Source organism: Pelmatolapia mariae, linkage group LG4 (genome assembly GCF_036321145.2).
Source record: "Pelmatolapia mariae isolate MD_Pm_ZW linkage group LG4, Pm_UMD_F_2, whole genome shotgun sequence".
Classification (NCBI taxonomy): domain Eukaryota; kingdom Metazoa; phylum Chordata; class Actinopteri; order Cichliformes; family Cichlidae; genus Pelmatolapia; species Pelmatolapia mariae.
Genome location: NC_086230.1, coordinates 21,257,607 through 21,279,051, shown reverse-complemented (window position 1 = coordinate 21,279,051; position 21,445 = coordinate 21,257,607). Strand labels below are relative to the sequence as shown.

General features: G+C 40.2%; 3 protein-coding genes and 1 non-coding gene across 6 annotated transcripts; 1 reads left to right on the top strand and 3 right to left on the bottom strand.

Moving 5' to 3' along the window:
• Positions 1 to 674: 674 nt before the first annotated feature.
• Positions 675 to 1,064, bottom strand: LOC134626746 (transmembrane protein 100). The gene has a single exon (XM_063472682.1). It carries the CDS (start codon positions 1,062 to 1,064, stop codon positions 675 to 677), a length of 390 nt encoding a protein of 129 aa, XP_063328752.1.
• Positions 1,065 to 4,095: 3,031 nt separating this feature from the next.
• LOC134625426 (uncharacterized) lies at positions 4,096 to 10,072 on the bottom strand. The gene is made up of 9 exons (XM_063470645.1): positions 9,596 to 10,072; positions 7,752 to 7,810; positions 7,022 to 7,616; positions 6,859 to 6,915; positions 6,680 to 6,758; positions 6,371 to 6,509; positions 5,972 to 6,067; positions 4,842 to 5,035; positions 4,096 to 4,738 (listed from the first exon to the last, which is right to left on the bottom strand). The coding sequence occupies exons 1-9, from the start codon at positions 9,697 to 9,699 to the stop codon at positions 4,589 to 4,591; spliced, it is 1,473 nt and encodes a 490-aa protein (XP_063326715.1). The 5' UTR covers positions 9,700 to 10,072; the 3' UTR covers positions 4,096 to 4,588.
• Positions 9,263 to 9,336, bottom strand: trnat-agu (transfer RNA threonine (anticodon AGU)). Its single transcript has one exon. It is a non-coding gene; the product is annotated as a tRNA-Thr (tRNA).
• A 5,302-nt stretch (positions 10,073 to 15,374) lies between the features above and the next one.
• On the top strand, positions 15,375 to 20,773 carry hmox2b (heme oxygenase 2b). Of its 3 annotated transcripts, none has more exons than XM_063471867.1 (7): positions 15,375 to 15,469; positions 16,020 to 16,123; positions 17,323 to 17,438; positions 17,549 to 17,666; positions 17,866 to 18,357; positions 18,680 to 18,803; positions 18,892 to 20,773. In XM_063471867.1, exons 3-7 carry the CDS (start codon positions 17,371 to 17,373, stop codon positions 19,017 to 19,019), a joined length of 930 nt encoding a protein of 309 aa, XP_063327937.1. In that variant the 5' UTR covers positions 15,375 to 15,469; positions 16,020 to 16,123; positions 17,323 to 17,370; the 3' UTR covers positions 19,020 to 20,773. The 3 variants fall into 3 exon arrangements, with proteins under 3 accessions (XP_063327937.1, XP_063327936.1, XP_063327938.1); XM_063471866.1 differs by having other exon boundaries at positions 16,020 to 16,169; XM_063471868.1 differs by lacking the exon at positions 16,020 to 16,123 and having other exon boundaries at positions 15,404 to 15,469.
• Positions 20,774 to 21,445: the final 672 nt, after the last annotated feature.

The following is a 21,445-nucleotide window of genomic DNA, read 5'->3' as shown; positions in this document are numbered from 1 at the left end:
AAGTTCCACTCTCTCATTGCGCAAAAAAAGCCCCCAACACATTGCTGTAGTGTCACAGGACGAGTGAATGACGTTGGCCGCTGACGTGGGTGCGTTGCTTTTTCGGCCGGGTATCAGGTTGCCGTCTTTGGCCCGTTTGTGGCCTCTTGGAGAGTCACCTGTCCTGATACGAGGAATGCTGTGACTGACGTGCCTAGTGACGCCAGCACTGACTCCAGCAGCAGCTCTGCATAGCGTGTTAGGTGTCTGTGTGAGCTCCCGCTGTAACTGCTCGTGCGTAAGTCATCAAAGGCCTGTTAGTGTGTGTAAATATGCATGCAGTGTCCAATGCATATTTTTGCACGTCTCCTCGGAGGTTGTTTTGACACCGGACACCTGCTGTCTGATGATAAAAGAGCGTGTGAGGCACTGGTGATCTCTCATTGCCAATCCAAAAAAATGTGATGCAGACCTCACAGACTAAACAGATCTTCGGCGTCATGTTTATCTGTCCTTTGACTCTGATTTCTTGACCCAAGCTATCTCCAACATGATTTGAGCTCAACTTTGTGACTTCAGAGAATGGAGGGATGTTGCATTGGGAGGTGAAGTGGAGAATTTCTGGCCAAACCTTGAGCTCTCAGCTCTAGGCATGTCTCTGCTTTCAAGTTCCTCTAGCATACCCCTGTGTTCACTCACAGGGGACACTGCTCAGACGTGAATGAGCCCCCCTCTTTCTTTTTCCTTCGCTTCTTCTTGTGGACAGTCCAACAAGCAGTTGCCATCATTAACAGCAAAATACCCATGACGAGTAGCACAACTGACACCACTTTAGTCTGAGGCAGGTCATTATAGGTGTAGGTCACTCCTGTTCCTGCTACACCGATAACTAAAGAGATGATTCCAAATGGAAAGATGCAGCGGTACCAGGACTTCTCCATTCCTCCAGTAGCCTGAGATAGACGCTCCAGAGAGGAAAGCACCTCGGGCACTTTGGCCCCACCAGTCTCTAGCGATTGACCCTCCTGCCCCGAGTTGGTCTGCGGCTGTGGTTGGCAAGCCAAATGGCCTGTTGTACAGCCCATCCTGACTGTGTGGGCTGGTGTATCCTGACAGGATCAGCAGCGTTGGCTTCTGGGATCCTACTTGTAGGTAGCTCTGGCCTGGAGAGACAGAACGAGACAAACGGAGGCGGAAAAAGGGAGAGGAAGGAGAAGGAGGTCTGTATGAGACCAAATAAACGACTTGAGCAGGTATGGCTCGAGCATGTCCGATGAAATCTTCTAAAATCAGCGCTGAAATCCACTCACACTTTCCTCTTCTCTGCCTCCCTCTCTTTCTGTTTCTCTGTACACTGTCTGCCGGCTCTCTGGTAGCACATTGTACACTCTGCAGAACGTAGTGAGGGGGGGATATATATATAAAGGCTTAAGGAAAGAGGAGGAGCTAGGGAGGAAAAACTGGGAAGTCCAAGTGCTACGATTCGTTAGCTCATTGGTGACATCAAACACTGAAGTAGGGAGAACAGGGTTTGACGAAACACAGGAAGGGGGAGGGGAGGAGAGTTAACTGCTCTCTCTATTCTTCATGCTCCCATCACTGCCTCTCAAATGCAGCATCTTTGTTTTCCTGCAGTATAAAACGTTCCCCATGAGAACGCAGAAGCCTAGTGTTGACTTGAAATTAGAGGCAAATGGGAAATCCTTATTTATCTCTATGTTTACTGAAAAAAGAAAAGGGACATTCCCTGTATAGATCACTACAAATGTGTCATCTCTTCATGGGAATCACACAGTCACAGTGATTCCATCCCCATCACGTCAACATGAGTCAGTCATCAATTTAAATTTTTTATATATGTATATATGTATATATATATATACACATATATAGGGCCTCTATTAATGTAAATACAATGATGAACATATCGACTCGTGACAGAAATACTCATAAAAAAATACAGGCAGCCTCCACCTTCCCTCCCACACACACATACACACACGGCTGGAGCCAGTTCTTTCTGAATGAAAGGCAGCCTAGTAGTAGTTAATCCCCTTGTATGCTCGCTCTTCCACAAAAAATTTTTTAAATAAAATCAATCTAGACACCTTTCATGTCCAACGTTTGCTAATCTTCCTCCTCCACATTTATAAAGCTACGTTTGTGAAGGACACACAAATCTGATTGTCTATTTTATCTTCAGGCATTACTGGGTTTTCTACGACAGCATGTTAGCCTTTTAATGCTTCCAAGATTTTTTTTTATCAGCTCAACTTATTCTTGATAATTTGATAATCAGAGATTTTACCAGAATAGAAAATACATCATGCTCCCTTATAAATGTTAAACAGGCTTCCTTCTGTACAGGACAGCTGCTGTTAAGACCATGTATGGTTTGTCTTGACAGAAAAATTCAACTTGACTGCCTGATCAGTGGGGGGAAATCAAAAAATATACCCTAATGCGGCCTAACTGATGACTACATTGACTTAACAATCTCGGCTGTAGCTCAATCAGCAACAGCTATTTAGAATAGCCAAAGAGAAATAAAAGAGGGGAAGTGAGGAATGTCTTTGTGGGGAGCGGGGGCGCAGGAGAAAAGAGACGTTCAAGCGCAATGGGCATTTGACAGAAGTGGATTCTTGGTAGCTCTGTTGGGTTTCTGGGGATTTGTGCTTGGACTCCAGTAAGCGATTAAAAGTGAGATGACTGGAGGAAGAAAAAAAAAAGAGTGGAAGTTCCAAACTATTTGAACTTTTTCCCTCTGTAAGTGTGTGTATGCGTGGCATATGGCAGTAATTTCCATGAAGTTTCACCCACGGACAGTAAAACTGTCTTGCATCTTCCATTATGTGTCACAAAGAGGCGTGAGAAAAATGGGATAAAGGCGTGAGACATGCATAACCTTGGGAGGACCGGGCCATGCTGGTGGGAGTGGAAGAGCTCTGCTGGTGACAGGCAAAGCCAGGCAGCAGCTGATGCATGCAGGTCACAGGAAGGCTGAGCTGCATGAGCACCACTCCCACTAGGAACTATGTACAGTGTTGACCCAAGGATACTTCCATGCCTCCTTTTTTACCTCCCTCACACACATAGACAAACACAGATCTAAGACTATGTGAGGCCATAAACCAGCAGCACTCTGCTACAGTGCCCTGCAGATGACTGCAATCCAAAAGTAGTTGGACATTTCTGTGTGAACAGGTCTTGTAAACATGCAGATGTATTCTTCTTTGAACCCAGGAACGGACGTTCAAACCATCAGGCCCTTGTTGTTTTGGACTCATCCAGCCATCTGAGGCTGAAATACTCCTACTTTTTTTTTAAATCATTTTTTGTCCCTCTCCTCAGGGAAACATGCCATTTCCAGCTTGCAGCATGCTGCGATGCCAGGCACCCCCAAGCACATCATCTTTGTGACTCAGCCGGCTCTGGGTGTGCATGTCTCCCTGTTTGCGTGTGCGCGCATGAAGGGCCGGTGCAGCAGGGCTTCAACACCCACGTCCTGCTGCGAGAACCCAGCGCCACCTGTCGCCCAGTCTGGCACAGCCCCTGCCATCCACACGTCATCTGTGGGCACGAGCCTCTAAGGCTCCTCCAGGCGCTCCTGCATCTCACGTACACCCTCATAGCACATCTGATTGTGAATACCATATCACAGAAACACAGTGACGGCCCCATATATGCGATCTAGCAGATGTATGTATGAAAGATTATGCTGGCTCAATATGGGGGATCAAAAACATATGGAAAAACAGTATGGAAGTGTGTGTGTGTGTGGTGGTGGTGGTGGTGGGGTGGGGGGGGCACATTTCTTCTCTCTTTTTTATTTAAACACTGAAAATGAATGATATGAAGTGAAACACACAGGAAAACTTGCAAGGGCATCTTTGATCAAAATGTAATTTGGACTCTTTTTTTCTGTGAATTGAGTGCCACCTGCTGGCAAAATTCACTGAGTGAATATTACACTAAGGCATCAGTTATGTGTCAGAATTTAGCAAAAAGGAAAAATTAGAAACAACTCAAACATATAATTTAACCTACAGATTACATCACAAATACATAATATTACAGTGACTTTAAGTGTGTGTATCTTTTATTACATTACACTGATCAATGGTGATACTTAAAAATTGTGCCTGAGGCATTTATTCAGAAGCTCCGTTTAAGAGACAGGATTAATGATCACAGTTTTATACAGTTGTGACACGACATGAGACACTGACATAACACAGCGATGCCACTATTAAAAACAGATTCTTCAAAATAATCATTCATGATGTTTCAGTTACCATTTTATTAGGCACACCTGTTTATCCATCCATTAATATTTCCATGATATCTTTAGGGTCACGAGGTGTAACACAGAGCATCGTAATCACTGAACCCCTCCAGCTGAACCTCCTGAACCACAGCTGCCCTCTGAGGCTGTTCACTCAATTCAGTTCCCCCTTTTTCTTTTTTACCATGTCCTTGTTTTGACCATGTCAGAGGGGTTTGATTTCATCAGTGTTGCACCAGATTGCAGCATACCACGAGGCCTTTAATGTATTCATACCTGTTTCTAAGCTTACAAACCTATAAGTCAGTTTAATGTGCTCATTAGTCATGCAGGCTCAGAGTCCAGGACTATAGCTGGGAAACGTTCCCCTCCTTCACCCAGCAGGGAGTACATGTCTCTGAGTACACTGGGGCTCAGACATTCAGGCCCAGGTACGACAGCCGAAAACTGAGGGGACAGGGTGTCCAACAGAGCCTGTGGGACAGCAGAAAAGACTGTCAGCCAGTTACTGGCTTCTACTAAAAAGAACATGCAAGTATGTGAAACTCTCGAGGTGCTTTCAGAACACATCACCTACCTGTTCAAGATCAACCTCTTGTTGCAGCAATGCCACCCTCATCCGCAGCTGCTCAAGCTCTTGCAGCTCTGCCTCTGTTGCATATGTTATAGTCAGGGGCAGGGGTGAAGTTATCCCATCTCCCTGCACACCATTTGCCCCAGTGTGGCAAAAACAACCTCCCTCTGGCCTCCATCGATCCCATGCTTTCCACTCTGACGGAAAAAAAGGTTATTTTTAGAGCGCGAGCAACCATACCCCTAAAACTTTTTTCTTTCTGCTCTGTTGCCTCAGCTTTAAATAGCTAGGCCCTTGCTTAGTGGCATCAGGACAGACAGCTTTAAAACCCCATCGTCATGGGGGGGTGAGGGGGATCTGTTGAGGCCAAGGAAAGGACTGAGCTGGCGCTGAGGGTTCACGGCAGCTCTGCTTTCATTTTCCATATGCCAAGATGGAGAGGCTCCATTAGCTCGTTAGCACGCTGCACTCACCATAATCATTTTCTAAATGCTGTTAAAAAGCAATAAAAGATAATTCCCTCCCTGGATATTAAAACAGAGAGAAATAAAAATACTAACGTGAGATGCTAGATTGGATGACACCAGACGTGTGGACCTATTCATTACTGGAAACTTCTCTGACACACTGGATTTAGTTGCTACTTGTGCTACATTGGTGCTTTAACCAGTAAACATCAATAAATCTTTGTGAGGTCGACAGGGTGTTTGAAAGGTGTGAATGGAAAATCTCTGGTCATTCAGGTTCTTTATAACTGCATCAGTGGAGGAAATGGAAATGCTGCTGTGCTGCATATTGTAGGTACAGACTCAAACTGGGATGCCCATAGACGATGACCCACATGGAAAAGAAATAGCAAAATGTATGTAACACAAAGATTTACTCATTCTTTTCCGTACTAGAATTCACACAGCTGGTTAAACAGAGCCAAAAACCATGTCATGATGTCTCCACCAGCATCTCCTTTAGGAAAGTCAGTGCAAAGGAATAAATATTTTTGATAAGGTGTCTTCCAGCTAATGACCACCTGTCTACAAACAAAGGTCAATGATCTGCAATTAATGCTGGAGAATCAATTATTTGACAGAAAGGTTTATGATGTTTATTATTCTGCGTACAAACAGGATTCTTACCATGTTTCACTTGATCTGCAAAATTCTTGAGCTCAGCTGCTGTGAGCTGCAACCTTTCCAGCGACATACATGAATCATACTTGTCGCCTGTACTAACTGTAGGAAAGCACATTAAAAAAAGAGAGTTACAATAGAAGCTTACTGAGAAGCAAGTGGAGTTGCATTAAAAGTGTGTTTACAGTCACTCTTAGCGCATGAAAGTTGTTACAATTATAGAAAAAATGTCTTCCTGATGGTTCCTGGCAAAGGAAAGTCTTGATTTGTATATAGTGTGCATCAGTCGAAATAGCTCGCACAGTCACTTCCTGCCAACTCCCACATTGTTATTTTGTCACCCACTTACTTATGGAATCAGTCCATTTCATTTCTCCCGAATTCACATAAAAGCTTCTCTATTACCCAGTCTTAATGTTATCTCTGGCATCTGTTTGGTTAGAGGCTCCCCGCAGAGCTGTTTCAAGTCTTGAGCTTGGTGAATCAGCCTGTCCAGCAGAGCCCTGGTCTCATACGGGCTGCCAAATGGCCAATTCCTGGGAAACTAAACAAGGCAAAGGAAAAATGGTGTACAATGAAACACAGGGGTTGTTTATAGAAATTAATGTGTATTAGCTAGAATTTCTCATTAATACACTTGGCTGATTTTCTAAATTAGAGCATAAATTCCAATTTAACATGATATCATGGCTGACCCCAGCTGATCCATTTTACCGTAGCTCTCATTCTCTCCATGAAGTGACTCCTCCCAGGCCCAGGGTTCGTCTGTAGGGCAACGGCTTTATCCCACAGTCTGAAGACAATGTACAGAAGGAAACTTTGTGAATAAAGGAAAAATGTACAAAGAGGAATTTTGTTTTTATATTTTTTGCATTACAATGCATTGTAGGCACCTGCTCTGCTTGCTCTTTAAAGATTTCCATTTTGTTGTTTGCTCAGAAGATATCCTGCTGTGAAGCAAAGTCAAACAGAATGATTATAATATTACAGAACATGTTTTTGTTTTGTTTTTTACAAAGCATGGTTATTTTCATAGTGTAATTCTAAAAAACATGCCCATTCTGTTGAGGCAAACTGCATGCTCCTGGCTCATTTGTTTGTGAAGAGGACACTACGTTATTTGAAGAATTTGCAGCGACAGGCACAGCTTTCCTCAGGTCATCACCACTCGACATATTGCTTCTAATAGTCTTGTTTTTAGAGAGCAAGCTTGTGATGTGATCAGGAGAGACAGACGGCACGACAGCCTGCTGCAGTTTCCTAGAAGCCTGGTGATGCCAAGCGCCAGCTGATGAGGCAGGATGGTTTTGGATCGTGTTTCTATTATCTGTTGTTTTGGTCTGTCCGGGGTCGGCACTAGTTAAAGGTCCCGAGGCTAGTGAGGAGCATACTGATAATCCAGGCCGTCTGTACCCTTTTCTGTCAAGGCTGGCAGATTTAGTGGATGACCTTATTGCTCTTTGGCTTCCTCTAGATGCTGCAGATGAATGTGTGATATCCACAGGCCTAGCACCTAAAGTCCCTGTTTCCTTTCCAGGTTTGGGTAGTTTTGAGTCTTTTTTAGAAGGTTCTGAGCTGGTGCGCACACGGAGGGCTTTCTCTAGAGCCTTCTCAAGCAGTTCTATGTCTTCCTTATCACATGGGGAGACACCTGTTTATGAAAATAGCGACATGCAAACACGTGGTTACTATTTGGCAAGAGAAAAGAAATGTAAATAAACAAATAGGCTATTTTTTTTTTAACTGTCAGTATCTTAACAGACAAATAAAAGCTATTTTTAACTACCTGTAGGAGCAGCACCTGCCAACTCTGTTTCCTCAAAGCTCACCTCGGGTTGGGGTGTTCTGTGGGGAAAATACTTCATGTGAACACACACTAAAATTAAAATAAAAGTTTTAAAGTCTTTAAACATTCCAGAACAAAATTGATGTGGCACAACAGATGAGCATCAGCCACTGCCATTTTTAAATGTCATCTCATTTGCAGAAAGGCCGCTGGCAGTCAGAATGGATGCTCCATTCATACAGTATATTGCATTGGTGATCTCTGGCAGACATAACTGCTTAATGATGAAACACACCGTTAAAAAAAATAGAAGTCCTAGTGTATCTAGGTATGTGAAACTCTCAGAATCTAGTGTAATAGTGCACAAAATTAAAGATGCTTTATGTCAAATATGACTTTATATTATTCACTTATTTTCCATATATGTCTTACTGGCTTTAGGTGTAGGGAAACCCACATGGAAAAGAAATAGTAAAAACTTATAAAAGACTTGCATCAGCTTTAGCTTGCTTCATATATTGAATCATATAAGGCTTATATGATTTACTCATGAAAGTGGCCACTTTCTCATTACTTTCATATATTTTTTAGGAAGTATCCAAAACATACAAGTTCCATTTATATAATTTTTCAAGGGATCTTATATTTGTTTTCACTCTTGTATGCTTTTCATACAAGACAGATACAAACCTTATAAGATTTATATATATCTTTTCCATATGGGAATATTAATATTCATTACACAAAAAAGGCATACAAATGATAACAAACCATATTGCGAGTCAACAAAGCCATTATTTAGTCAGTACATTATGATATAATTCAAAGCAAACAATCAACAATTACCGCTTGATATCCAGATGCTGTTTAAAATGAAAGATGACATACACCGATTAAGATTAAATGATATTCTTGAAAAACAAAAGATTAGGACCAGTATAAAATGTTGTGTAGCTGTTATGGGGATATTTTTAAAAATATATAAATTAAGATGTGACGCTCACTGAAACCGTTGTACAGAAATAGCATAGTTATCCTGTATTGTCATAAAGGTTTAGTGCGGAGATGCTTCAGATGCTTACAGCTCATCTGTAGATGGAATTGACATAAATTGTTTGTTTCTTATTTCTTATCTCATTACTTAATATTTATTTTGTCGTTATTCTGAATGAAATGAGTTTAAATATGTAGTTGATTTGATATGTGTATTTGTATCAGAGGCAGGTGTCATATAAGCTTTAACTAAACATACACCCTGTATTATTTGATTTATTGTGATGTAAATTAATCAAATACTACAAATAGAAATCTAATAAAACATACCGTACAGTAAAATCTATGTTTTTAAGATTTTGGTCTTAAAACAAAAACAACAGTAAATAAGTCATGAATTCATTTAGTGTTCTTGAATAGTGCAACAAAACTAAAGAAAAATTAACCAACACACATTCTGAGATATTGTAGAGTAGCTATTACACACACACACACACACAGCCGTCTCGTGTAGCAAAAGGCACTGCTGGGATTCGAACCCAGGATCTCCTGTTTACTAGACAGGCGCTTTAACCAACTAAGCCACAGCGCCGGATGGTTAACCACATCTGTGTATAGCCTACGTATCACTCAAAAACCATGTCATGATGTCACTCAACTACAGATTACTACAAGTGGCACACAAACACCACAATACTTTGGACCTATGTAACTTAAGAGGATTTTTCATAAATGTTTATAGAGAGTCAAAAAATCCAGGATACAAACTTCAGACATCGCAGAAAGTGGATTTGTTTTTAAATTTGTTATAAGAAAAGAACAGCGTGGAAAAAAATGAAGCGTGTACTTACAGGCTCTTTAATAATTCTCTGTAGAGTTGAATGCGGTGATTAACCTTAGCTTGTTCCACTTTGCATGACCTGACAGCTTCCTCGACTGCGCACAGCAGCGACATGGTCGTGTCTGGATGTATAGCGGTGGTGACCTTCTCTGCCACGACAACACGAAAAAAAAACCCCGCTCACTTGCTTGTTTAAAACGGATTTATGACTTATTAGAAACAATGAGACTTAGTCAAAAAGTGCAGAATACGTCGTTGTTAGCTAGATACAGATCCTCTTTATAATGAAAGCTTATTTGTACAGACCCGCGAAACGCTCGAACCCGACGGATGCGGAAGTCACATTCCTCCCCCTCTGACTAAAGAAGGTCACCGATTAGTAAATATTCAGTAGGTAATCAATGCGATGAAACCTACGTGACTTTAGGTGAATAGCTAAAGTTTTTTTTATAAACCTGTCACGCAGAAAAAGAAACCTTGAGCCTTCGTAGAAACAACGGACTCGCTACTTCTCGCGAGAAGTGCGATGGTTACCAGGGACGCTGCCTATTAGATTATTGAATTCTTTATTACCACGTTTCTATTCAACAGTACTCACCCAGTCTTAATTTCGCATTTGGTACTCATACAGTTGACTCATAAACATGTCATAATATATGAAAGTTGCAAAAATTAAGAACACTGCTGATTATTTTTGATAACCATAACCATTAAACGTTCCAGTAACATTCCCAAGTAACCTGCTTACACTTACAGCTGTCAGTCTGAGTGAGCCTCATGAGAAATTTCTGGAAAGCAGGTGTAAACAGAGGCAGATTATGAGTAACTCTTGGATAATTTGCTGCTTATGAAGTAAAAAATACACACATGAGCCCTCACAACTGAGACATTAAGCACAATCAGATGTTGTTGGAGCCAATAATTCCTCTCATAAAACCTTTATCAAGCTTTGGTGGATTTTATTTATATTTACCAGGTTTGCAGTATTGCACGTTCAGATGTAAGGGCATGAATGTCATTACTTGTTTAATTTTTGTTAGTCTATAACACACAATCTTTTGCCACTTTATTAGGTACAAATGTTCAACTGGTTGTTGTATCAGTGGATGCTTGTGGTGGTGGTGTAATGCTGTGGGACTCATTGAAAGTCTCATTAAAAATCTCTTTCAAGAGAGTCATTGCCAAGAGTGCGATTAGAAATTAGAACATAACACAAAACAATATGATAAGTAAGTAAAGAAAGAAATGAAACTGACATTCAGTACAAGTGAACACAAATATGTGAGTCATATGCAATAACACATCAAGAGCAACATCAAAAACAGTCACACTGAAAAAAGAGCTACTTTCTCACTCCTTTCAAATGGACTTAAACTCCCCCATTGTAACTAGTTCCGGAAATTTCAGGTCCTTGTGAATATTATTCCAAACGTTTTCCTGATTCTGCTCTGACTCTGGGGGCAAACATTTGTAAAATATTGTGAGAACATATACTGTACTGCTTGTATTTTTTACACACATACATATACACAAATAACAAGGCATTAGCCCAAGCAAAAAGCTATATACAAAAACCAACTAATGAGGAAGTCTCCAGACGTACAGAGATACCTACTTAGCACCAGTATACAGAGAACTTTGATGTGCCAGATTTCCATGGCCAGCAATAAAACATACAGCACAATGGTAGATGGTATGCAACCTCTTTAGGTACTGGCCACATAAATTCATAAAGAGAAGATCGCCGTACTCCAATAAAGGAACAAAAACGGTGCATAAATCAAGTGTTTCCTCAAGTGGAGTGAGAAACAAGGCTTTTCCCTTTCGTACCAACTGAACCTAAGTATTATTTCTGTGGCATCCATTTATGGCCGCCATCCTCTGATGGTTGCTTCCAGCAGGATAATGCACCAAGTAATAAAGCTCGAATCATCTCAACCTGTTTTGTTGACCATGACAGGGAGGTCACTGTCTTAAAAAGCTATCCATGGTCACCAAATCTTAGTCCAATATGGCACCTTTTTGATGCGGTTCTATTCACATCACAGATGGGCAGCCAATCAATCTGCAGCAATCTGATGCTATCATGTCAACATAAACAAAAATCTCTGAGGAATGTTTCCAGCACCATGATGAATCTATGACTCAAAGAATTAAGGCATAATTAAGGTTCTGAAGGCTAAAAGATGGTCTAACCTGGTACTAGCAAGATGTACCTAATGAAGGGGCTGGTGAGCATATATCTGCTGCACCAATACAATATTTCCAGCAATAGAAAAATCAAGAGAAACTTCCAGGAATAGACACTGTTTTAAATTCATTTATTCCCCTTGTTTGACAATTATTGTTACCACTTTACCAATTAGACTGAGGAAACTCAGTGAATTTAATTGAACTTTAAAAAGACGCTCATTAGTTTGTAAGTCAAACTTTTTCATAGAGGTCCTAATGAGTGAAAGAAATGGGCTTTTTCTTTTGATTTGATTGACATGTCTTCTTGGTGTGCATCACATTGTTTTTCTTGCTTTTAAAAGCCTGCGCTTGATGTTCTCAGCATGACATTTCACTTTCCGATTAAGTCATGCTCATTTAAATCCCAAGAGTTGTGTTATTCTTTTTCTATATCCCAAATTAAGGGGCTTCACACTTCTCTTCATTAACAGGCAGTTTGCCTCGTTAATGTAGGGAAGGAACTAAAAAACCTAATGATAACTGAGTACATCCTCATCAAAGAAGGCCATTTTTACTTACTTTTCCCCCACTTATGTCATAGACACGTGAAGCAATGCAGATGTAATGTTTCATTTTTCTGTATTTTTGCCATTGTTAATATCACCCAGCTAAATCACCATGTTCACATGTATTCTGCTTTGCTGGAAATCATAACGCAAAGTAAAGAATCAGATCCCGAGAGTCAAGATAATTTTCTTAGAAATTACCATTCCAAACAGAAGTGGACAAGTCTGACATTGTGCCTCAATTCAAAATGTGGCTGACAGAACTGATTGCTCTACTGCATATGGAGAGAATTAGGTATACATTAGAGGACAAACTTAGTAAGTTTTTTAATGTGTGGCAGCCATTTTTAGATCATGTATTAAAACAAATTCCTCTTTGATCAATAATTCAATCTACCACCCTAGCATTTTATTTTTGTATCTTGCCAGTGTTGAAGTAGTATCTTTGTTGATGCAGTGTAATTTTTTGCCTTATGTTTTTTGTTGCCCTTGCTGTTGTGTTGTCTGTTTTGTTTTTTGTTTTTTCTTTATAGCAAAAATCTTAATAAACATATTTTTTTTTAAAAAGAAAAAAAAGAATCAGATCCCAGCAGGTACCATGTCAGATAGTGGTAGGGTAAAATGGACTGCGTGCTATATCTCAACCACAAAGGGAATGCACAGGAAAGCAGAGTAGCAAACAAAACTAAGTAGCCGTGAAACAGACTGACAGACTTATCCAGTTAAAACAGCTGTCAGTGTAAAGAAATGTTATGTTTTGTGTGGAAAATCAGCTTTAAAGCTAACATTTCTTCTTTTAAACCGATCCCCCCCTCCGCTCTGAACGGTATCAGTAGCTCAAAAGCACTTCCCAAAGCAATTTCATCTAATGGCAACAGCTTTGTGGCCCCATTGCAGGGAAATGAATCATCTTGTTATCCTCCCCACCAGGCTCCTGTGGCTCAGCAGCAGAATGAGGGGGAGAGGCACTCAACTGCCCCCCTGCCAGCCACACATCTGACAATGCAGCCGGCTTGCCAGACTAATATTAGGCTCTGACAATCACATTTGAACAAAAGCACATACACACGTACGTGCCCTCACAGCTACAACATGCAAGTGGGCTTTTAGCCCTTTACTAATGGATCAATCTGCCAGGCAACATTAACAGCCACTTTGTACATAAGCATGATGAGTATACACGAAACATCTGTGCACAAAAACACCCAAAACATCATTATCACACTTGGATCTGTTACTGACTGGCATGATCCAGTCAGTCACAGATTGAAGAGGGGGAGGAGGGTGAGGCCCTCATGTTAAAGTTCATCTATGGAACAAATGTGCTTGGGACAAGCTTGTTGTGCCCTCACAGAAAACCATTATGATTTTACCAGTATATGAGGCCAGTGTTTTATTCAAAAGCCTTGAATTCATAGGTGCATCACCTGAAGCGCCAACAAGAAAGAACATTGAATTGTTACCGCATCAGATTAGTGGATATTGTGCCACAAGTCCCGTGAAACTAGAGAACAGCTTGGTTAAAATGGGCACATCACTGAACACCAGCTGATGAGATGATTGTTAAAACACTACCATAAACACTGCCATTACAAGGATAATTGCTGTCAAACCCAGTGATGGTTTTATCAGATTATGTAACTTGCAATTACTTCATTATGGCCTGATAGAGAGCTACAGATGGTTTTACTAAAATCACGTCCTGATTTGCAACTGGTGCTGCAATTTAAAATGTATTAAAATGAGCATCCATTAAAACTTGATGGACTACTTTATCTTTTATTTATTCCCAAAGGAACAGTAACAGCAGTAACTGTTGACAAACCATTGCATTTATTTGGTATGAAGGCCATCTTGTGGTTATTCTCTTGTAGCCTTTTGATTTGGTCTTGGTTTTCTCTCTAGGTTCCAATTTCTGTAATTTTGGACTTATGATGTGTCACATACTATATATCTACCTGTAGAAAAGATGATCCCTAATGTGAAATGACATGCAAACCAGCATGTTTGGTATTCATTACCATGAAAAATTTCCTTGAGGAATAGTATGAACAACGATTTTGCCAGCTGCTGGAGATTGCCTTCTGATGAATCTATATCTTCAACATTTGCAGCAAAATGTTGGAGATTTTCTATCCTGGTTACACCTACAGGATGATCAGGCTGGCTCTGTGATTTGCTGTTATCCTGACCACTTTCTGCATCACTTACTGGACAGGCAGCAGAGCACTTGTCTAACAGACTGATTCAGCTCTGACAGTAAATCTTTCATACTTCACGCAATAGCTCTCTACAGTTAACACATCTGTCTGGCAAAGCATCACCTCATGCTAACAGTTTATTCCAAGACTGTGCTGTCAGAACACCTTACACTCTTACACTTACCCGCTGTGTGTCCTCTGATTTTTGCTATGCTGCTTTACTACAGTCAGTAAGCTAGTTTAAATTCTTCTCTTTGACATATTTTACTTAGCTGTACATTATTATTTCATGCTTTTTTTCCCACCTGACAACCTGTCCTGAATGTACCCTGGCTTTTGCCCTGCGACTGCTGGGATAGTCCCCAGCCCTCAATGCACCTGAAGTGAATAAGTCGAAGAAAGCAAATGGATGGATGGATGGATGAATTTCTATTTCAGTTCACTTTTTAAAAAGTATTTATTTTCATTCCAGGTTAGTTATTGTTTGGTCATGTCGTAGTCTGTTTTGTTAAGCTTGTATTCTGTGTTTGTTAGGGATAGAGTTTATCCTATCTTATTATCCCTATTGTGACATACTACTGCCCTTTTCTCCATAGTTACGTGAATTTCTCAATTATTGGAGTAATAAACAGACAGTTCGATGGGACTAGCTATTTGAAATCTATAATTTAGTTGAAATTCTTCATTATTCAGCTACATCTTTTATTATAGCCAAGTTTAATATTTTTTTTTCAGTAGCCCTTTCGAAAAGCCTAATACTGTGAAGATACGGACTTTTTCTGGATAGGTTTTTTTTTTCTGTAGTCCTGTGCGAGAACTACAAATCTTAGAGCACCCTGTAGAGTATCATGTGATCATCGAAGGGGCGGAGTTAAACGTAGTTTCGCTCTGGACCTCCGCAGGATGATTTTGTAGCTGTAGGCAGCTTATCACGGTGCAAAGAAGGTTTGTCGTGGCATTGTAATTTAGCATTATTTAATTACATTTTATGAGCGAACAGAGACGTGGGCCTCTGGTGTGTGGCAAACCGCTGTTTTCTCAAATCTTAAGCGTGTTTTGTGGAAATGATATGTTAGCTAGCTTACAGCTAACTTGGCTAGCGTTGTTCAGTAAAGTTAGCTGTGGTTGTTAAAGTGATGCTCCCACTGTGGGAAGCTAGAGGACGAACTCTGGGGTTTAACCTTCGTGTGATGATAAAAGGTGGTTTTACAACATGATCTGTGATTGGAGGGATTCAGCTGATTTAAATCACTTACGTGGCTCTCCTCGAATGGCACTTGCTTGCTCATTGTGCGAGTTATGCTTGGAGTCTCCCGGTAAATGCCAGAAGGCCTGTGCTGTGTTTGAGCTGCTTTTTGTTTGGCTGCATTAATTTAGGTCACACCTGCCTGGATGCTGCTTATCTCTGTAAACCAAGCTAGCACTTGCCCGTTTGTACTGTATCAGTTTTCACTCTGAGCCTGTCTTATCTTTCTTTTCTTTTTTTTTCTTACAGTAAATCAGGTCAGAGGCTTAAAGCAGCTGGATTTAAGTGGCAAAAGGCTTTATTTCTTTGACCACCATCATCATTAACTCAGGGACGACAGCCACTGTGAAGAGGTTATTAGCTTCACTTGTTTCCTGATTAACCTCTGTGTCATCTTGGGTAAGAGTTAATTCTGCTGTTATTTAATGTACATCCAAATATCCAAGGGATATTTATGTTTTGGTGTTGGTAGTATTTGACAGTAAGTCAAACACCATAAACAGACTTAGTTTTGTGATTATGGACCTGATATGATTATTACAAACACTTTATTGTAAGTCAGGTTTTGTGGACTCTTAACCACTAATCTAGGTAAACTGTTTTTAATAGTGTAATGTATTGGGCTCATTCTATGTCAGCTGACCTAGAGCATCCAGCCTGATGATCTCCAATTTCCTTGAAAAACTTCCAGTGATGATAGACTCGAACTTTTGAAATTCTTTATTCCTGAAGTCACAGTAGCAGATATGTGGCCTATAAATTAGAATGACATAGTGTAAGTAGTTCTCTAGATTCAGAGCAGTCAGAGGTGGTCAGGCTGGGAAATGTTCTTAAATTTGGTTAGGTCAGTTGTCATGTAAAGATCCATATGGAAAAAATGTCGTTCTGCTCCCAAGATGGTAAATAGCAAATGGATGTACAGCGGTTTTCTATTCTACCTGAGCACTCAAAGCACTTTATACAACTTGCCTCATTCACCTGTTCATACAGGCACTTTTTTTGCTATGCTTTTTCTACTGAGGTGCTTTCTGTCTAACATTCATGCATATTTATACGAGAAACTTAGGGTTAGTATCTTCCCTGATGATACTTGGCATTAATACTTAAGCAGCCAGGGATCAAACCACCAACCCTCTGATTAGTAGATTACTTGCTCTACCTCCTTTTTAAATTTTGTTTTTTCTTTAATATTGTGAGATAGATGACAAAAGGGGGAAAAAAATCATCTGTCAGCAGGAAGGTACAGAAACTACCAGGTTTGATTTGAAGTTGTTTTGTTGAGAGACAGTGCATGACATTTTTATTCAGGATAGTGAGACAGAACATTTTTCTTGGCAGAGGATGTGTTTCTGAATGTCCTTTTAGCTCTTGTACGCTATTAATTTTGTTTGGATCTTGAGTGCCGCAGTGAGCAATGCAGCTGTACGGCTTCTTTTAATTATCTTAAAATCAGCACTCTACCTTGACAGCATATAGATTAAAAATTATGGAACGTGATAATACTTTTTAATGTGACTATACTGCTTGTTAAATGCTTTGTTCTGATTTTTAGGGTTAAGTAGGTGTCAGGAAACATCATATCACTAAGTCACTGGAGAAGATGGAGACAGCAGGGAATGTGTCCAATGGTGCAGGGCCTGTGTATGAGCAGAAAGAAAACACCCTCAGGTAAAGCTGCTTCCATTAACCTAGTATCTGTGTTAATAAGATTTGAAATTAATAATCCTGCTTCAGTTTTGTCACATACGCAACAAACCAAACTTCCTTTCTTTCTCCAGGCCAGAGGATCTGTCTGAGATGCTGGCAGCAGGGACCAAGCAGATTCACGAAAAGGCTGAGAACACTCAGTTTGTGAAAGATTTCCTCAGGGGTCGCATCCGCAAAGAGCTCTTCAAGGTGAGTGTCAAGAAAAAAGGTAGATGATGTCCTTTTTTTATATAGAAGACTACTTCACAAAGCAAAGCCTGCAAATAAATGTGTTATAGAAAACTGGTGGAAACAAGAACACAAAGCAGACAGCTCATGTTACACTTGTGCTTGAAGAAGGGCAGAAAAAGTGGCTTCTACACCAACCTTTCATGTTTGTTTCCCTCAGCTTGGTGCGGTGGCGCTTTACTACACTTACACGGCCCTGGAGGAGGAGATTGAAAGAAACAAGGATCACCCCCATTTTGCTCCTCTTTATTTTCCCGCTGAGCTGCATCGCCACGAAGCTCTGGCCCGTGACCTCGAATACTTTTACGGTCCAGAATGGAAGAGCCATGCAAGCTGCTCAAAGGCCACCCAACAATATGTGGACCGCATCCATCAAATAGGGCAGGAGGACCCAGTGTTGCTGGTTGCACATGCCTACACTCGCTACATGGGGGACCTATCTGGTGGGCAGGTGCTGAAGAAGGTGGCACAGAGAGCCTTGAAGCTGCCGCCCACAGGAGAGGGCTTAGAGTTCTACCAGTTCGATGCCATCCATAGCGCCAAAGCATTCAAGCAGCTGTATCGAAGTCGGATGAATGAGCTGGAACTGGACATGGAAACAAAGAAGAGACTGGTGGATGAGGCTGTGAAGGCTTTTCTGTTCAATATTGAGGTGAGAGGCCAAGCAGAAGGTGCGGTTGTTTTCCACTTTGTGGAGTTTTCTGATAGAAGTCTTAAACCTCAGTTTTTGAACAAGTGTGTCTCCAGTTCACCTGTTTATACACAAACGCATTCAAGCACTATTGGTGGTGGACGTGCAAGGTGTTCTTCTGTTTTAGTAGTGTAATAAATCGGGGATCCAGCCATCAACCTTATGAGTTTTGCTCTTTCCAAGTATTTGAATTACTCATAGATGTTTCATCTATCTGTGTTATCCAACAACAAATTGTAGACTTTATATTTCAACCTCACATGCTTCACGTTCGTTCTGGCAGGTGTTTGAGGAGTTAGAAGAGATCGGCAAAACCATCCAGGAGGAGGTTTTAGATGCTGGCATGCCCGTTCATGGAGCAATGGGTGGAGACATCAGCAAATGTCCCTACTACAATGCCAAAATGGGTAAGTGTACTGCCTTTGTAAATATATGTAAGTAATAATGTTTCTTGTCACTATCTAAGCTTGTGTCCGGACCTCCTTTGTGTCACAGCGGCATCAGGTGGAACAGCATACGTCCGTCAGCTGGCCATGGCTGCTCTCAGACATCCGACAGGACAGGTCCTATTTGCTACTTGGTTTGCTGCCTTGGCTGGACTGGTTGCGTGGTATCTGATGTGATCTGTCGCTCCGTCTGCCACTCTGCTGCTGTGTGAAAAGAGGACTGTAACAGGAAGGACAGTAAGGACACTGAGATCTTTCCACGAGATGTGGACCGTGTCATAGCTTGTGGTCCAAGTTTATTTATTGTTACATATTGCATAATAATGTAAGCTTACAAAAATATGGAACAGTTAAATTCATCAAAATGATCTATAGGACCAATATAATTCCATCCATCACGCTAGATTTATTCATCTTTTAAATTCTCTACCTCCTCCTGCACTATCCCTCCAATCTGTGTCCTTCCAGTTGCATTTGGTCGTATCTCAAGACCTCATGTAGATCTCCTATTTTCTTACTGAAGTGACATTTCGTCCCACAACTGTATCTGGCTGTTTAGTATTTATTGCTTAATAATAAATTGAACATGGAGTGAGTTAATTGTGTGATTAGTAAAGTACGCTGTGCACTTTAGATTTCTATTGAAGCCTTTAGTAAGAAGATTATTTGGAAGTGTAAACTTTGACTCCTCGTATATAATTATCTTTATTTCTGCACAGTAATTCAGTTGCAAAGTTAATGGAAAACCTAAATTTCATTAATCCATTAAGCTTCAGCTTCAAATATTTCCAAAAGGTTTGTTCTTTGAGACGGGTGATAGCAGTTAAAAGCTTGATTAATAATCAGTCTTCACATACTAATAATATATACAGGACATTTTAATCTCTCCTGGTGCATGTTCACTTGTATAATTTCTCTGTTTTCAGAATTATGTGACAGTGCATCTTGTATTTGTTCAAAAAAAACAAACAAACCTGCCTGTTGGTTTGATTGCAGAGCTTAACTATCCAATATGAATAATTCACTGGAATAATTCACTGTAATAATTCAGCTTTACCGGCAAACGGGAGCCTATATTAGGACAGAGGTGCGTGCGGCTGTTTTAAGAGGAAAATTGTATTTTTGTACTAATGACGCTTCATCCACATTCTTTCATGAGATGAATTTGTGTGAGAATACCTTCAGCAGCTCAGCACTTATGTATCCATTCGTTCTGGATGCATCAGTATGCGTTGTGAATGTACGAAGTGGGATCATCACATATATTGAGTTTTATTTTGTTTTTTTTTAAGCACAGAGAAGTGTGTACTGTATGTATTTTGTGGTTGAAGTATAATCTTTATCCTAACACAGTAACGGTATTTTTTAACTTAAAGCAGTTGAGGCACAGAGAACCAAAAAAACAACAACTTGCTGATAACAAAGTTTATCCAGCATCACCTGTGTAGTGTATTTGCACCACACATTCATTACATAAGTGGATGTGCAGTATTTCTTTTTTAAATAATAGATAGATATGGCAAGGAAAATAAAGATTTTTTTTTTTGAGTCTCAGGTTCATGTTGATGACAGATGGCTTTATGCATCATATATGGAGGACAAATACAGGGATAGGATGATACGCTCCTGTAGTTTCCATGTAATACCATTTTATAATGCTAGTGTCAAAATGATTCAGTAGTTTTGGACCTATTACCATAGATTAAACTTAAAGTGTGTGGAGTGATTGCCTGAGTCATGTGTATTTCTAATTTTCTTGCATTTTCATTGACTCTGCTCTTAATCCTTATCTGTATCTAACTGGAGCTTTACTAGTAACTGGCTAGAGTAATCTCTTTGTATGAGAGTGGGGAAAAACTGTACGTTATGCTTTCAGTAATGAAAAAAGACGTTTTTCGTTTTCATGAAGAAATAAAACAAATTCTTTTTGACTCGTATTTGCTCCTTTGTTTGTTTGCCTTTTCTATCATACAGCTACAGTAATTATACGGTTTTGGGTAAAACATGAGATGGATTTGTTGTATATATTCATTGTCACCTAAAGGTCTAATAACAGCTTTGATAATCCCCAGAATTTTGATATCAAAACTGGCACTCGTGTTCAGTATTCCACAAATTTAATTAAGCTTCTATGAACTTTCATTTCTCACCTACATTGTAAATATAACCAAATGCATTCTGCCTAATCCAAAGTGCAACTCTGGTTGTGCTTATTGTGCCTGCTTATATTAATCCTGCTGAGTAATCGCTTCAGAGGAAAAGAAGGGAGTTAAAATGTTCTTCAAAAACTACTTGAGAGAACATGTACTACCAGAGGAGATGAATTTTAAGTGCCAGGTTATGTTACTCATAGTGCTGTCCTCCACCACTCCACAAAACGAGAGAAAACAGATGGAGGGTATGCCTGCCTGAATTAAAGTTTAATGTAGACACACCTTTGAGAGATGCTCCTTTATTTTCTCTCATCACCTTTTTGTTGCACAGGGTAATGTAGACACTTTCTGTAGGAATGAGAGTTTACTCATTTACACATAAAACAAAGTGAATGAGCTGATCACTCATACATAAGACTAAAAAGGGTATAAAGAGTCAGAAAAAAGTGA

Excerpts from the sequence above, each read along its gene's own strand:
- LOC134626746 (XM_063472682.1), bottom strand. The coding sequence starts at position 1,064 with ATGGGCTGTACAACAGGCCATTTGGCTTGCCAACCACAGCCGCAGACC.
- LOC134625426 (XM_063470645.1), bottom strand. The coding sequence starts at position 9,699 with ATGTCGCTGCTGTGCGCAGTCGAGGAAGCTGTCAGGTCATGCAAAGTG. Across the intron at positions 6,916-7,021 it reads AGTTTGCCTCAACAGAATGG|CAGGATATCTTCTGAGCAAA; the intron begins GCATGTTTTTTA and ends TTTGCTTCACAG. Across the intron at positions 6,510-6,679 it reads TGGAGAGAATGAGAGCTACG|TTTCCCAGGAATTGGCCATT; the intron begins GTAAAATGGATC and ends TGCCTTGTTTAG.
- hmox2b (XM_063471867.1), top strand. The coding sequence starts at position 17,371 with ATGGAGACAGCAGGGAATGTGTCCAATGGTGCAGGGCCTGTGTATGAG. Across the intron at positions 17,439-17,548 it reads CAGAAAGAAAACACCCTCAG|GCCAGAGGATCTGTCTGAGA; the intron begins GTAAAGCTGCTT and ends TTCTTTCTCCAG. Across the intron at positions 18,804-18,891 it reads CTACTACAATGCCAAAATGG|CGGCATCAGGTGGAACAGCA; the intron begins GTAAGTGTACTG and ends TTTGTGTCACAG.